The sequence below is a fragment of the Lepisosteus platostomus genome, chromosome 5 (genome assembly GCF_059453375.1).
Source record: "Lepisosteus platostomus isolate fLepPlt1 chromosome 5, fLepPlt1.hap1, whole genome shotgun sequence".
NCBI classification, from domain to species: Eukaryota; Metazoa; Chordata; class Actinopteri; order Semionotiformes; family Lepisosteidae; genus Lepisosteus; species Lepisosteus platostomus.
Genome location: NC_142615.1, coordinates 1,168,846 through 1,186,199, shown reverse-complemented (window position 1 = coordinate 1,186,199; position 17,354 = coordinate 1,168,846). Strand labels below are relative to the sequence as shown.

At 54.0% G+C, this 17,354-nt stretch overlaps 1 protein-coding gene across 12 annotated transcripts in view; it reads left to right on the top strand.

The window, feature by feature from the left end:
* Positions 1–2,514: 2,514 nt before the first annotated feature.
* tnxbb (tenascin XBb) overlaps positions 2,515–17,354 on the top strand; it is a 42,121-nt gene continuing 27,281 nt past the window's right edge. For 6 of the 12 annotated variants that reach the window (XM_088631812.1, XM_088631816.1, XM_088631815.1 and 3 more), the window contains exons 1-3: positions 8,579–9,535; positions 10,606–11,028; positions 13,870–13,985. In XM_088631812.1, the coding sequence (XP_088487938.1) occupies positions 9,181–9,535; positions 10,606–11,028; positions 13,870–13,985 (894 nt within the window). In that variant the 5' untranslated portion in view covers positions 8,579–9,180. Of the gene's footprint in view, positions 2,667–6,687; positions 6,839–8,146; positions 8,527–8,578; positions 9,536–10,605; positions 11,029–13,869; positions 13,986–17,354 lie in introns of those variants that run through there. The other 6 variants (XM_088631807.1, XM_088631809.1, XM_088631810.1 and 3 more) reach the window with 6 other exon arrangements.

Sequence of the window (17,354 nt, the reverse complement as noted above, 5' to 3'; positions counted from 1 at the left end):
GCTGTATACAGTATTATTATAGTACAGTGTAGTCTGTAGTACAGTGTTATAGTGCTGCATACAGTATTACAGTACAGTGTAGTCTGTAGTACAGTGTTATACTGCTGAAGTACAGTATTATTATAGTACAGTGTAGTCTGTAGTACACAGTGTTATAGTGCTGTATACAGTATTATAGTACAGTGTAGTCTGTAGTACACAGTGTTATAGGGCTGTATACAGTGTTATAGTGCTGTAGTACAGTATTATAGTACAGTGTAGTCTGTAGTACAGTGTTATAGTGCTGTATACAGTATTACAGTACAGTGTAGTCTGTAGTACAGTGTTATAGTGCTGTATACAGTATTATAGTACAGTGTAGTCTGTAGTACACAGTGTTATAGTGCTGTTTACAGTATTATAGTACAGTGTAGTCTGTAGTACAGTGTTGTAGTGCTGTATACAGTATTACAGTACAGTGTAGTCTGTAGTACACAGTGTTATAGTGCTGTATACAGTATTATTATAGTACAGTGTAGTATGTAGTACAGTGTAGTCTGTAGTACAGTGTTGTAGTGCTGTATACAGTATTATAGTACAGTGTAGTCTGTAGTACAGTGTTGTAGTGCTGTATACAGTATTACAGTACAGTGTAGTCTGTAGTACACAGTGTTATAGTGCTGTATATAGTATTATTATAGTACAGTGTAGTATGTAGTACAGTGTAGTCTGTAGTACAGTGTTGTAGTGCTGTATACAGTATTACAGTACAGTGTAGTCTGTAGTTCACAGTGTTACAGTGCTGTAGTACAGTATTATAGTACAGTGTAGTCTGTAGTACAGTGCTGTAGTGCTGTATACAGTATTGTAGTACACAGTGTTATAGTGCTGTATACAGTATTATTATAGTACAGTGTAGTCTGTAGTACAGTGTTGTAGTGCTGTATGAAGTATTATAGTACAGTGTAGTCTGTAGTACAGTGTTGTAGTGCTGTATACAGTATTACAGTACAGTGTAGTCTGTAGTACACAGTGTTATAGTGCTGTATACAGTATTATTATAGTACAGTGTAGTCTGTAGTACAGTGTTGTAGTGCTGTATACAGTATTACAGTACAGTGTAGTCTGTAGTACACAGTGCTATAGTGCTGTATACAGTATTATTATAGTACAGTGTAGTCTGTAGTACACAGTGCTATAGTGCTGTATACAGTATTATTATAGTACAGTGTAGTCTGTAGTACAGTGTTATACTGCTGTAGTACAGTATTACAGTACAGTGTAGTCTGTAGTTCACAGTGTTACAGTGCTGTAGTGCTGTATTATGATGTGTATTACAGTAGGGTGTAGTGTAGTTTGCAGTATACTGCATGTACACCGTGTCGAAGGTGATCTCTTCTCCAGTCTGTGGTCTAGCCCCTCAGACTCCAGGTCTCGCGCTTGGTCAGATTCACACCTGCAGGCTGTTCTCCTGGACACCTCGTACTCAGAAGCTGGGGAGCGAGTTCTAGTAAAAATAACCCTCCAGATGTTTTACAGTTTGCTGCAGCAATGAGTTTCACATCTGTGAGGAAACTGTGAGCACAATGGATCATCAACCACTGTCAAACACATGTGAGCCAGAAAGATCACACTGTACGTGCAGTACTGCCTCTGTACATGTAGGAGAACTACCGTCAACTGTACAGCACAACTGTATGACCCCTCTCTCTCTCAGGGCAGTGTTCATGTACTGGAGTGTCCAGTCAGTGTGTGTGTATGAACCCCTCTCTCTCTCAGGGCAGTGTTCGTGTACTGGAGTGTCCAGTCAGGGTGTGTGTATGAACCCCTCTCTCTCTCAGTGCAGTGTTCGTGTACTGGAGTGTCCAGTCAGTGTGTCTGTATGAACCCCTCTCTCTCTCTCTCAGTGCAGTGTTCATGTACTGGAGTGTCCAGTCAGTGTGTCTGTGTGAACCCCTCTCTCTCTCAGTGCAGTGTTCATGTACTGGAGTGTCCAGTCAGGGTGTGTGTATGAACCCCTCTCTCTCTCAGGGCAGTGTTCGTGTACTGGAGTGTCCAGTCAGTGTGTCTGTATGAACCCCTCTCTCTCTCAGTGCAGTGTTCATGTACTGGAGTGTCCAGTCAGTGTGTGTGTATGAACCCCTCTCTCTCTCAGTGCAGTGTTCATGTACTGGAGTGTCCAGTCAGTGTGTCTGTGTGAACCCCCCTCTCTCTCAGTGCAGTGTTCATGTACTGGAGTGTCCAGTCAGTGTGTGTGTATGAACCCCTCTCTCTCTCAGTGCAGTGTTCGTGTACTGGAGTGTCCAGTCAGTGTGTGTGTATGAACCCCTCTCTCTCTCAGTGCAGTGTTCATGTACTGGAGTGTCCAGTCAGTGTGTGTGTATGAACCCCTCTCTCTCTCAGTGCAGTGTTCATGTACTGGAGTGTCCAGTCAGTGTGTCTGTGTGAACCCCCCTCTCTCTCAGTGCAGTGTTGGTGTACTCTAGTGTGAATCGTGGTGGTCTGTGCTGACCCCTGTCTTCCTCTCTTGGCTAGTGATCGGTGGCCCAGATCTGCACTTTCACCGAGCTGCCAAGCGGAGGATGAGGCGGGACTTCCTGTAGACGTCCTCCAGTCCGTCAGCAGGCATGGGAAGAGGGGCGGTGTCGGCGATGTCACCGGCCCGGTCTGCGCCCCTGGGGAGGCAGGTGAGTTTCTCCTCCTGCGTGACGGACGGGCCAGCAGCTCTGGACACGTGCGGGTCCCCCCCGTCTCGGTCCTCGGGGTTCTGTAGAGGCTGCAGCTAAGGCTCTGTGCCTCAGGCAGCTCGTTCAGGGCCTTGAGCAGAGATGAAGAGGTTTGGGGAAATGAAAAAACCTGCAGCCGTGGTCACCTGGACTGCTCTACACAGAGGGGGGTGGGGGTGGGGAACAAGCCGATACCCTGGCTTCTCTCCAGACACAGCTGGGTGAGCTCCTCCAGTCAGGAGAGGAGGCTCTACTGTACACAGAGGGGGGTGGGGGTGGGGAACAGGCTGCCCAGCCCTGTGGTTGAAGCCGATACCCTGGCTTCTCTCCAGACACAGCTGGGTGAGCTCCTCCAGTCAGGACAGGAGGCTCTTCTGTACACAGAGGGGGGTGGGGGTGGGGAACAGGCTGCCCAGCCCTGTGGTTGAAGCCGATACCCTGGCTTCTCTCCAGACACAGCTGGGTGAGCTCCTCCAGTCAGGACAGGAGGCTCTACTGTACACAGAGGGGGGTGGGGGTGGGGAACAAGCCGATACCCTGGCTCCTCTCCAGACACAGCTGGGTGAGATCGTGGGATCAGTCAGGTACCGAGTACCAAACGTGTCAGATGTGCCGAATGGATGCTCCCTGTTTCTGTTGTGGGTCTGCCGTGCTGTCGGAGAGATCTCGTTTCTTCCTTCGGATGAGCCTGAGCCGGGACAGGCGGAGAGAGCGAGAGAGTGTAGCGTCTCTGCGGGGAAGGGGGTGTGTCCGTGAGGGAGGGGGGCTCGTGTTCCTGGACAGGGCAGGGGGGGGTCTGTGCTGCTCTGAAGTCAGAGGCTCTGGTTTGTCAATTTTCACTGTCCCAGCGTAGCCTGGAAGAACATCAAGAAACAGCAGACTGACTACAAACAGGTCTATCACCCCTCTGAGAGACACTGCAGGACATGAACACTGAGAGAGAGAGGGGTTCATACACACACACTGACTGGACACTCCAGTACATGAACACTGCACTGAGAGAGAGAGGGGTTCATACACACACACTGACTGGACACTCCAGTACATGAACACTGCACTGAGAGAGAGAGGGGTTCATACACACACACTGACTGGACACTCCAGTACATGAACACTGCACTGAGAGAGAGAGGGGTTCATACAGACACACTGACTGGACACTCCAGTACATGAACACTGCACTGAGAGAGAGAGGGGTTCACACAGACACACTGACTGGACACTCCAGTACATGAACACTGCACTGAGAGAGAGAGGGGTTCATACAGACACACTGACTGGACACTCCAGTACATGAACACTGCACTGAGAGAGAGAGGGGTTCATACAGACACACTGACTGGACACTCCAGTACATGAACACTGCACTGAGAGAGAGAGGGGTTCATACAGACACACTGACTGGACACTCCAGTACATGAACACTGCACTGAGAGAGAGAGGGGTTCATACAGACACACTGACTGGACACTCCAGTACATGAACACTGCACTGAGAGAGAGAGGGGTTCACACAGACACCCTGACTGGACACTCCAGTACATGAACACTGCACTGAGAGAGAGAGAGGGGTTCATACAGACACACTGACTGGACACTCCAGTACATGAACACTGCACTGAGAGAGAGAGGGGTTCATATACACACCCTGACTGGACACTCCAGTACATGAACACTGCACTGAGAGAGAGAGGGGTTCATACACACACACTGACTGGACACTCCAGTACATGAACACTGCACTGAGAGAGAGAGGGGTTCATACACACACCCTGACTGGACACTCCAGTACATGAACACTGCACTGAGAGAGGGGTTCACACAGACACCCTGACTGGGGAAGGTTGGGGCGGAGGAGGTTATAACCTCAGAGGAAACAGGTCTTCCTTCTTGCGTGTGGGGGAGGCCTGACGTGTTTGATCTGGGGGGGGGCTGTTGTGCTCGGGGCAGCAGTGAAAGAGTGCCGTTGTGCTCAGGGGACGGGGGACGGGCTGCTCTCGGCGTGAAAGAGCCCCATTCAGAAAAGGAGGACAGGAATGTGAGGAGTCCCGCCTGCGGATCGCCAGGCTCCGAATTAAAGAAAATATTTGCCCGCCCGCGCCGGGCCGGGCTGGGCTGGGCTGGGCTGAGCGCCGCGGCCCCAGGACACTGCCCGCTGCTTGTGTTGGACCGCAGGGCAGCTGAGCACAGGCCTGGTCTGTGCACACTCCCCTCCATCACTCCTCCTCTCTCTCTCCTCCTCTCCCTGTCTCTATCTGTTCTCTTCTCTCCTCATCACTCCTCCTCTCTCTCTCCTCCTCTCCCTGTCTCCTCCTCTCTCTCTCCTCCTCTCCCTGTCTCTCTCTTCATCACTCCTCCTGTCCCTCTCTTCCTTCTCTCCATCCTCATCTCTCCTCCTTCTCTTCCTCATCTCTCCTCCTGTCTCTCTCCTCCTCTCTCTCTCCTCCTCTCTCGGGCTGGGACAGGGTGAACCCCAGGGGGTCTGGGAATTTCCTGACGTGTCCCCACACCTGTGCAGTGCTGGGATGGTTTTTGGGGTGCGCACCCCACACAGTCTGTTCTTGTGTTTGTGGGGTGGGGGTGGGGGTGTTTCAGACAGTCGCCCCTGCAGGATCGGAAAGGCCCCAGAGACCCCCCTCCCCCCCCCCCTCTCTCCCAGTCCCTCCAGCCACAGCTGAAACTGCAGAAAATTGAAAAATAAATAAGATGAGAGTGAATAAGGGCATTGACTCCGTCCTGAACCACTGGCAGGGGATCACAGGCAGAGAGGAGCTGCAGGGACTGAGGGGCTGTGTGTCTCACAGGGAGAGAGAGGAGAGCACAGCAGGACAGGAGGCACAGTGAGAGACAGGAGAGCACAGGGAGTCCCTCAGTCATAGACACACACACAGCAGGACAGGAGGCACAGTGAGAGAGAGAGGAGCACAGGGAGTCCCTCAGTCATAGACACACACACAGCAGGACAGGAGGCACAGTGAGAGAGAGAGGAGCACAGGGAGTCCCTCAGTCATAGACACACACACAGCAGGACAGGAGACACACAGAGAGAGAGGAGAGCACAGGGAGCCCCTCAGTCATAGACACACACAGCAGGACAGGAGACACACAGAGAGAGAGAGGAGAGCACAGGGAGCCCCTCAGTCATAAACACACACAGCAGGACAGGAGGCACAGTGAGAGAGAGGAGCACAGGGAGTCCCTCAGTCATAGACACACACAGCAGGACAGGAGGCACAGTGAGAGAGAGGAGAGCACAGGGAGTCCCTCAGTCATAGACACACACAGCAGGACAGGAGACACAGTGAGAGAGAGGAGAGCACAGGGAGCCCCTCAGTCATAGACACACACAGCAGGACAGGAGACACAGTGAGAGAGGAGATCACAGGGAGTCCCTTAGTCATGGACACACACAGCAGGACAGGAGACACAGTGAGAGAGAGGAGATCACAAAGTCCCTCACTCATAAACACACACAGCAGGACAGGAGACACAGTGAGAGAGAGGAGAGCACAGGGAGCCCCTCAGTCATAGACACACACAGCAGGACAGGAGACACAGTGAGAGAGAGGAGATCACAGAGAGTCCCTCAGTCATAGACACACACACAGCAGGACAGGAGACACAGTGAGAGAGAGAGGAGAGCACAGGGAGCCCCTCAGTCATAGACACACACAGCAGGACAGGAGACACAGTGAAGTGCAGAAGTACAGGTTTCTAAATCGCTCGGCCCTCTGGCAGTGCAGGTTATCTACACGCGGAGCGTCCTACAGATCAGAGAGTTTTCCAGAACACGGCTTCACCCCTGCGGGACGTGTAAAAACACTGCATGACATCACGGAGACCGGGGGAGAGCGAGCAGGGAGCAGGCATTTTTGGAGAATGAGAAAGTTTTTCATTTACTGCTCCCTCTCTCTCTCTCCTCTCTCTCCTCCCTCCCCTCCCTCTCCATGCTCTCCCTCCCTGCTTCTCTCATTCAATCACAGACTCTGAGAGCCGAGTGACAGACAGACAGGCAGGCAGGCAGACAGGCAGACGACCTGCGACACACAGGCAGACAGGCAGGCGACCTGCGACACACAGACAGAGAGGGAGAGAGAGAGAGAGACACCTCCAACACGGTCCACTCCGTCCCAGGTAAGACCTCTTCTCCTCGGAGAGACGCAGACAGACAGCCGCCTGGGGGGCAGAGAGTGAGACAGGCGGGCAGTCAGGCCGACCGGGATGAGGACGTCTCCTCCTCTTGCTCGCTGTCCTGGAGACAGGAGACTGCTGGATTGGACACTGGTGCAGAGAGAGATTCGGTACCTGCAGGGGGAGAGGGAGAGAGAGACGGGGAGTCAGGCAGAGGGGTCTGGTCGTGGCTCAGGGAGAGAGAGACGGGCAGTCAGGCAGAGGGGTCTGGTAGAGAGAGATGGGCAGACAGACAGAGGGGTCTGGTAGAGAGAGATGGGCAGACAGACAGAGGGGTCTGGTCGTGGCTCAGGGAGAGAGAGATGGGCAGTCAGGCAGAGGGGTCTGGTAGAGAGAGATGGGCAGGCAGACAGAGGGGTCTGGTCGTGGCTCAGGGAGAGAGACGGGCACTCAGGCACAGGGGTCTGGTCGTGGCTCAGGGAGAGAGACGGGCGGTCAGACAGAGGGGTCTGGTCGTGGCTCAGGGAGAGAGAGACGGGCAGTCAGACAGAGGGGTCTGGTCGTGGCTCAGGGAGAGAGAGACGGGCAGTCAGACAGAGGGGTCTGGTCGTGGCTCAGGGAGAGAGACGGGCAGTCAGACAGAGGGGTCAGGTAGAGAGAGATGGGCAGACAGACACAGGGGTCTGGTCGTGGCTCGGGGAGAGAGACGGGCAGTCAGACAGAGGGGTCAGGTAGAGAGAGATCGGCAGACAGACAGAGGGGTCTGGTCGTGGCTCGGGGAGAGAGAGAGACGGGCAGTCAGGCAGAGGGGTCTGGTCGTGGCTCAGGGAGAGAGAGACGGGCAGAAGCTGTGAGATCGGTGCTGTCACTCACAGACGGCAGAGTGAGAGATTCTGTGATGGACACAAGCTGGATAAAATTGACAGATGTTTTTCTTCTTGGCAGCGACAGAGAGACAGGCAGCCAGAACTGATAAATATTACTCTGTTCTGCAATCCTGCAGCATTGGACGGACAGAGAGGCAGACAGGCACACAGCAAGACAGAGAGGCAGAGTGAAGAGACACTCAGACAGAGAGACAGGTGGAGAGACACTCAGAGAGACAGGTGGAGAGATGCTCAAGACAGGTGAAGCGATATACAGACAGACAGGTGGAGAGACACTCAGAGAGACTGGTGGAGAGATACTCAGACAGGTGAAGCGATATACAGGTGGAGAGACAGACAGGTGAAGCGATATACAGACACAGAGACACTCAGACAGGTGAAGCGATATACAGACACAGAGACACTCAGACAGGTGAAGCGATATACAGACACAGAGACACTCAGACAGGTGAAGCGATATACAGACACAGAGACACTCAGACAGGTGAAGCGATATACAGAGAGACAGGTGGAGAGACGCTCAAGACAGGTGAAGCGATATACAGAGAGACAGGTGGAGAGACTCAGACCGGTGAACTGATATACAGAGAGACAGGTGGAGAGACACTCAGACAGGTGAAGCGATATACAGGTGGAGAGACAGACAGGTGAAGCGATATACAGACAGAGAGACACTCAGACAGGTGAAGCGATATACAGACACAGAGACACTCAGACAGGTGAAGCGATATACAGAGAGACAGGTGGAGAGACGCTCAAGACAGGTGAAGCGATATACAGAGAGACAGGTGGAGAGACAGACAGGTGAAGCGATATACAGAGAGGTGGAGAGACACTCAGGTGAACTGATTTACAGACAGGTGGAGAGACACTCAGGTGAACTGATTTACAGACAGACAGGTGAAGCGATATGCAGACGGAGAGACACTCCGACAGGTGTGCAGAGAGACAGACAGGTCCGCAGGAGGTCGATGCGGGGGCTCTGAGGGTCTGCCCGATCGTGTGCTGAGCTTTGTGAAGACTGGGCGCCCAGGCTGAGCTGCCCCTCCCTGCCCCTCCTGAAGCGCTCAGGGCGGGACAGCAAGCGAGGAGGGGCTTCTGGGACGTTTCCCCTGAGCCCTCTCTCGCTCTTCCTCTTCTCTCTGCTTGTCCCCCCACCCCCAGAGCCGCGCTCGGGGCCTCCCCCTTGAAGACGGAGAGGGGGACGAGAGGGGGGTACGGAGAGCCCTCGCGCCCCCACCTGTTAGAGACCACCCCCCTCCCACGCCGAGGGGCGGAGCTGGCCTGCCCTCTAAGGACACGCCCCCTCGCTGCCCCTCTGGGAGAGCCCCTCCCCTTTAAGGAAAAGCCCTTCCTCGCTCGCAGTCTCCCCCGCCCCCCCCCCTCCCCGGAACAACTCCCACCCCTCCATCCCGCTGTTCCTACTGCTGATCCCCCCAACCTCCCACCCCCACGAAGATGCGTCTCTCCTGGTCCCTCCCCTTCCTCTGCCTCTGGGTCTCCCTGGCAGCCAATCAGGGAACGCCCCCGCCCCTCCCCCCCGAGCCCGCCCGCTCCGTGAAGGTGCTGGTGTCGGAGGGCTGCCCCCAGGCCGACGAGCAGGGGCCCGCCCCGGACGCCCTGGAGCTGGAGCCCGGCGCCCCTCTGGTCCTGACCCACCGGATCAACCTGGTCCCCTCCTGCCCCGGGGGAACGGGCCCGGACCTGACGGCCCTGAGGCAGAGGCTGGAGAGGCTGGAGGGCGAGCTGTCCGAGCTGAGGGAGAAGTGCACCGCGCAGGGAGGCTGCTGCAGCGAACAGCGAACGGCCACAGGTGACCACAGAGACACTGGACTGGCCTGACCCCCACACAGACCCCAGAGGCACTCCTCACACAGAGAGAGGAGTCCAGACCCCCACACAGACCCCAGAGACACTCCTCACACAGAGAGAGGAGTCCAGACCCTCACACAGACCCCAGAGACACTCCTCACACAGAGAGAGGAGTCCAGACCCTCACACAGACCCCAGAGGCACTCCTCACACAGAGAGAGGAGTCCAGACCCCCACACAGACCCCAGAGACACTCCTCACACAGAGAGAGGAGTCCAGACCCTCACACAGACCCCAGAGACACTCCTCACACAGAGAGAGGAGTCCAGACCCTCACACAGACCCCAGAGGCACTCCTCACACAGAGAGAGGAGTCCAGACCCTCACACAGACCCCAGACACTCCTCACACAGAGAGAGGAGTCCAGACCCTCACACAGACCCCAGAGACACTCCTCACACAGAGAGAGGAGTCCAGACCCTCACACAGACCCCAGAGACACTCCTCACACAGAGAGAGGAGTCCAGACCCTCACACAGACCCCAGAAACACTCCTCACACAGAGAGAGGAGTCCAGACCCTCACACAGACCCCAGAGACACTCCTCACGCAGAGAGAGGAGTCCGGACCCTCACACAGACCCCAGAGACACTCCTCCCACAGAGAGAGGAGTCCAGACCCTCACACAGACCCCAGAGACACTCCTCACACAGAGAGAGGAGTCCAGACCCTCACACAGACCCCAGAGACACTCCTCACACAGAGAGAGGAGTCCAGACACTCACACAGACCCCAGAGGCACTCCTCCCACAGAGAGAGGAGTCCAGACCCTCACACAGACCCCAGAGGCACTCCTCACACAGAGAGAGGAGTCCAGACCCTCACACAGACCCCAGAGACACTCCTCACACAGAGAGAGGAGTCCAGACCCTCACACAGACCCCAGAGACACTCCTCACACAGAGAGAGGAGTCCAGCCCCTCACACAGACCCCAGAGACACTCCTCACACAGAGAGAGGAGTCCAGACCCTCACACAGACCCCAGAGACACTCCTCTCCCTTTCTCTCAGGGCCGGGCAGCTGTGCCCCTCAGGGGTGTCCGGACGACTGCAGTGACCAGGGCCGCTGTGAGGAGGGCCGCTGCGTCTGCTTCCCTGGGTTCACGGGGCCGAGCTGCGGGGTCCGGTCCTGCCCCGCGGGGTGTCACGGCAGGGGGCAGTGCGTCGATGGCAGGTGCGTCTGTGACGGGGGCTTCACGGGGGAGGACTGCTCCCGCCCCCGTTGCCCCGGAGACTGCAGCGGGCGGGGCAGCTGCACGAGGGGGAGGTGCCAGTGTCGCCCGGGTTACGGCGGTCCAGACTGCAGCCAATCGGTGGCCCCGCCCACCACCGCCCCGCCCCCGGGCTGCCCGGGCAACTGCGGAGACAGGGGGCGCTGTGTGCAGGGCGAGTGTGTCTGTGACGCTGGCTTCACTGGAGTGGACTGCAGCACAGGTCAGTGTCCATGTACTGGAGTGTCCAGTCAGTGTGTGTGTATGAACCCCTCTCTCTCTCAGTGCAGTGTTCATGTACTGGAGTGTCCAGTCAGTGTGTGTGTATGAACCCCTCTCTCTCTCAGTGCAGTGTTCATGTACTGGAGTGTCCAGTCAGTGTGTGTGTATGAACCCCTCTCTCTCTCAGTGCAGTGTTCATGTACTGGAGTGTCCAGTCAGTGTGTCTGTATGAACCCCCCTCTCTCTCAGTGCAGTGTTCATGTACTGGAGTGTCCAGTCAGTGTGTCTGTATGAACCCCTCTCTCTCTCAGTGCAGTGTTCATGTACTGGAGTGTCCAGTCAGTGTGTCTGTGTGAACCCCTCTCTCTCTCAGTGCAGTGTTCATGTACTGGAGTGTCCAGTCAATGTATGTGTATGAACCCCTCTCTCTCTCAGTGCAGTGTTCATGTACTGGAGTGTCCAGTCAGTGTGTGTGTATGAACCCCTCTCTCTCTCAGTGCAGTGTTCATGTACTGGAGTGTCCAGTCAGTGTGTCTGTATGAACCCCTCTCTCTCTCAGTGCAGTGTTCATGTACTGGAGTGTCCAGTCAGTGTGTCTGTGTGAACCCCTCTCTCTCTCAGTGCAGTGTTCATGTACTGGAGTGTCCAGTCAGTGTATGTGTATGAACCCCTCTCTCTCTCAGTGCAGTGTTCATGTACTGGAGTGTCCAGTCAGTGTATGTGTCTGAACCCCTCTCTCTCTCAGTGCAGTGTTCATGTACTGGAGTGTCCAGTCAGTGTGTGTGTATGAACCCCTCTCTCTCTCAGTGCAGTGTTCATGTACTGGAGTGTCCAGTCAGTGTGTGTGTATGAACCCCTCTCTCTCTCAGTGCAGTGTTCATGTACTGGAGTGTCCAGTCAGTGTGTCTGTATGAACCCCTCTCTCTCTCAGTGCAGTGTTCATGTACTGGAGTGTCCAGTCAGTGTATGTGTATGAACCCCTCTCTCTCTCAGTGCAGTGTTCATGTACTGGAGTGTCCAGTCAGTGTGTGTGTATGAACCCCTCTCTCTCTCAGTGCAGTGTTCATGTACTGGAGTGTCCAGTCAGTGTATGTGTATGAACCCCTCTCTCTCTCAGTGCAGTGTTCATGTACTGGAGTGTCCAGTCAGTGTGTGTGTATGAACCCCTCTCTCTCTCAGTGCAGTGTTCATGTACTGGAGTGTCCAGTCAGTGTGTCTGTGTGAACCCCTCTCTCTCTCAGTGCAGTGTTCATGTACTGGAGTGTCCAGTCAGTGTGTCTGTATGAACCCCTCTCTCTCTCAGTGCAGTGTTCATGTACTGGAGTGTCCAGTCAGTGTGTCTGTGTGAACCCCTCTCTCTCTCAGTGCAGTGTTCATGTACTGGAGTGTCCAGTCAGTGTGTGTGTATGAACCCCTCTCTCTCTCAGTGCAGTGTTCATGTACTGGAGTGTCCAGTCAGTGTGTCTGTGTGAACCCCTCTCTCTCTCAGTGCAGTGTTCATGTACTGGAGTGTCCAGTCAGTGTGTCTGTATGAACCCCTCTCTCTCTCAGTGCAGTGTTCATGTACTGGAGTGTCCAGTCAGTGTGTCTGTATGAACCCCTCTCTCTCTCAGTGCAGTGTTCATGTACTGGAGTGTCCAGTCAGTGTGTCTGTGTGAACCCCTCTCTCTCTCAGTGCAGTGTTCATGTACTGGAGTGTCCAGTCAGTGTGTGTGTATGAACCCCTCTCTCTCTCAGTGCAGTGTTCATGTACTGGAGTGTCCAGTCAGTGTGTGTGTATGAACCCCTCTCTCTCTCAGTGCAGTGTTCATGTACTGGAGTGTCCAGTCAGTGTGTGTGTATGAACCCTCTCTCTCTCAGTGCAGTGTTCATGTACTGGAGTGTCCAGTCAGTGTGTCTGTATGAACCCCTCTCTCTCTCAGTGCAGTGTTCATGTACTGGAGTGTCCAGTCAGTGTGTCTGTATGAACCCCTCTCTCTCTCAGTGCAGTGTTCATGTACTGGAGTGTCCAGTCAGTGTGTGTGTATGAACCCCTCTCTCTCTCAGTGCAGTGTTCATGTACTGGAGTGTCCAGTCAGGGTGTCTGTATGAACCCCCCTCTCTCTCAGTGCAGTGTTCATGTACTGGAGTGTCCAGTCAGTGTGTCTGTATGAACCCCTCTCTCTCTCAGTGCAGTGTTCATGTACTGGAGTGTCCAGTCAGTGTGTCTGTATGAACCCCTCTCTCTCTCAGTGCAGTGTTCATGTACTGGAGTGTCCAGTCAGTGTGTCTGTATGAACCCCTCTCTCTCTCAGTGCAGTGTTCATGTACTGGAGTGTCCAGTCAGTGTGTATTAACCCCTCTCTCTCTCAGTGCAGTGTTCATGTACTGGAGTGTCCAGTCAGTGTGTCTGTATGAACCCCTCTCTCTCTCAGTGCAGTGTTCATGTACTGGAGTGTCCAGTCAGTGTGTGTGTATGAACCCCTCTCTCTCTCAGTGCAGTGTTCATGTACTGGAGTGTCCAGTCAGTGTGTGTGTGTGAACCCCTCTCTCTCTCAGTGCAGTGTTCATGTACTGGAGTGTCCAGTCAGGGTGTCTGTATGAACCCCCCTCTCTCTCAGTGCAGTGTTCATGTACTGGAGTGTCCAGTCAGTGTGTCTGTATGAACCCCTCTCTCTCTCAGTGCAGTGTTCATGTACTGGAGTGTCCAGTCAGTGTGTCTGTATGAACCCCTCTCTCTCTCAGTGCAGTGTTCATGTACTGGAGTGTCCAGTCAGTGTGTATTAACCCCTCTCTCTCTCAGTGCAGTGTTCATGTACTGGAGTGTCCAGTCAGTGTGTATTAACCCCTCTCTCTGATCCAGTTGTTCCAGTTGTGCTCCAGCTGAACACCAGTAACATCACAGACTCCTCGGTCACTCTGACCTGGACACGCCCCACGGCCCCAGTGGACAGCTACCACATCACCTTCAGCAGTGGGGTAAGAGCCAGTCGGACTCCGATCAGTCCGGACATGGATCAGTCCCAGTCCGGACCCCAGTGATCAGACGGGTCTCAACACAGTCACTGTGCTCAGGCTACAGAGTACGAGGAGTACAGCACTCCTGGGCTCTCACTCTGACTGACTGCAGGAGTGACACAGCTCTCACTCTGACTGACTGCAGGAGGGACACAGCTCTCACACTGACTGCAGGAGTGACACAGCTGTCACTCTGACTGACTGCAGGAGTGACACAGCTCTCACACTGACTGACTGCAGGAGTGACACAGCTGTCACTCTGACTGACTGCAGGAGTGACACAGCTCTCACACTGACTGACTGCAGGAGTGACACAGCTGTCACTCTGACTGACTGCAGGAGTGACACAGCTCTCACTCTGACTGACTGCAGGAGTGACACAGCTCTCACACTGACTGACTGCAGGAGTGACACAGCTGTCACTCTGACTGACTGCAGGAGTGACACAGCTGTCACTCTGACTGACTGCAGGAGTGACACAGCTCTCACTCTGACTGACTGCAGGAGGGACACAGCTCTCACTCTGACTGACTGCAGGAGTGACACAGCTCTCACTCTGACTGACTGCAGGAGGGACACAGCTCTCACTCTGACTGACTGCAGGAGTGACACAGCTCTCACTCTGACTGACTGCAGGTGTGACACAGCTGTCACTCTGACTGACTGCAGGAGTGACACAGCTGTCACTCTGACTGACTGCAGGAGTGACACAGCTGTCACTCTGACTGACTGCAGGAGTGACACAGCTCTCACTCTGACTGACTGCAGGGGTGACACAGCTGTCACTCTGACTGACTGCAGGAGTGACACAGCTGTCGCTCTGCCTGACTGCAGGAGTGACACAGCTGTCGCTCTGCCTGACTGCAGGAGTGACACAGCTCTCACTCTGACTGACTGCTGGTGTGACACAGCTCTCACTCTGACTGACTGCAGGTGTGACACAGCTCTCACTCTGACTGCAGGAGTGACACAGCTCTCACTCTGACTGACTGCAGGAGTGACACAGCTCTCACTCTGACTGACTGCAGGTGTGACACAGCTCTCACTCTGACTGCAGGAGTGACACAGCTCTCACTCTGACTGCAGGAGTGACACAGCTCTCACTCTGACTGACTGCAGGAGTGACACAGCTCTCACTCTGACTGACTGCAGGAGTGACACAGCTCTCACTCTGACTGACTGCAGGAGTGACACAGCTCTCACTCTGACTGACTGCAGGAGTGACACAGCTCTCACTCTGACTGACTGCAGGAGTGACACAGCTGTCACTCTGACTGACTGCAGGAGTGACACAGCTGTCACTCTGACTGACTGCAGGAGTGACACAGCTGTCACTCTGACTGACTGCAGGAGTCACACAGCTGTCACTCTGACTGACTGCAGGAGTCACACAGCTGTGGGTGTGGCAGTCCAGGTGACCAGTGGGCCTGGCCCGCTGCTGGCCAGCGGTGTGTCGCCTGAGCTCTGCGGACAGGCAGGAAGGACTGGCCGGACTGGTCGGACTGGGGGAGCCCAGTTCCCACACAGGGGCTGTCTCTGCAGCAGCAGGCTGACGAGCAGAGCGCTGATGTGGGATCCTGTTGCCCGGGGCGACAGGAAAACAGTGTGCAGAAACAGGGCTGCTGGTCCAGGAGATGACATCACAGCAACACAGCTGGATCGCTGACACACTGACACACGGAGAGAGGTGTGTGTGTGTGTGCGTGTGCGTGCATACAGAGAATCACACGTGACGCACACTGCCTGTACAACAGAGTCACAGAGTCACACACTGTCTGCCAATCTGAACTGTGCTGAAGTGTACTGTACCACACTGCACTGTACTGTTGTATACCACACCACAGTCTTCAACACTGTACAACACTGTACTGGTGTATACCACACCACAGTCTTCAACACTGTACAACACTGTACTGGTGTATACTGTACAACACTGCACCACACTGTACTGTTGTATACTGTACACCACTGTACCACACTGTAGTGGTGTGTACTGTACAACACTGCACCACACTGTACTGTTGTATACTGTACACCACTGTACCACACTGTACTGGTGTATACTGTACACCACTGTACTGGTGTATACTGTACACCACTGTACCACACTGTACTGTTGTATACTGTACACCACTGTACCACACTGTACTGGTGTATACTGTACACCACTGTACCACACTGTACTGGTGTATACTGTACAACACTGCACCACACTGTACTGTTGTATACTGTACACCACTGCACCACACTGTACTGTTGTATACCACACCACAGTCTTCAACACTGTACAACACTGTACTGGTGTATACTGTACACCACTGCACCACACTGTACTGTTGTATACTGTACACCACTGCACCACACTGTAGTGGTGTGTACTGTACACCACTGTACCACACTGTAGTGTTGTATACTGTACACCACTGCACCACACTGTACTGTTGTATACTGTACACCACTGTACCACACTGTAGTGTTGTGTACTGTACACCACTGTACCACACTGTAGTGGTGTATACTGTACACCACTGTACCACACTGTACTGGTGTATACTGTACACCACTGTACCACACTGTAGTGGTGTGTACTGTACACCACTGTACCACACTGTACTGGTGTATACTGTACACCACTGTACCACACTGTACTGGTGTATACTGTACACCACTGCACCACACTGTAGTGTATACTGTACACCACTGCACCACACTGTACTGTTGTGTACTGTACACCACTGTACCACACTGTACTGTTGTGTACTGTACACCACTGTACCACACTGTAGTGGTGTATACTGTACACCACTGTACCACACTGTAGTGTTGTGTACTGTACACCACTGTACCACACTGTACTGTTGTATACTGTACACCACTGCACCACACTGTACTGTTGTGTACTGTACACCACTGTACCACACTGTACTGTTGTGTACTGTACACCACTGTACCACACTGTAGTGGTGTATACTGTACACCACTGTACTGGTGTATACTGTACACCACTGTACCACACTGTACTGTTGTATACTGTACACCACTGTACCACACTGTACTGGTGTATACTGTACACCACTGCACCACACTGTAGTGTTGTGTACTGTACACCACTGTACCACACTGTACTGTTGTATACTGTACACCACTGCACCACACTGTAGTGTTGTGTACTGTACACCACTGCACCACACTGTACTGTTGTGTACTGCTCCACTCTGCTGTTCTCTGCAGTACTGTAGTCTGAGGGCTCCCTGCACGGCCCTGCTGGACATCCTACTGTCCTGCACAGTCCAGACTCCAGCCACGGGCTCTTGCCGAGACTCCCCCTCT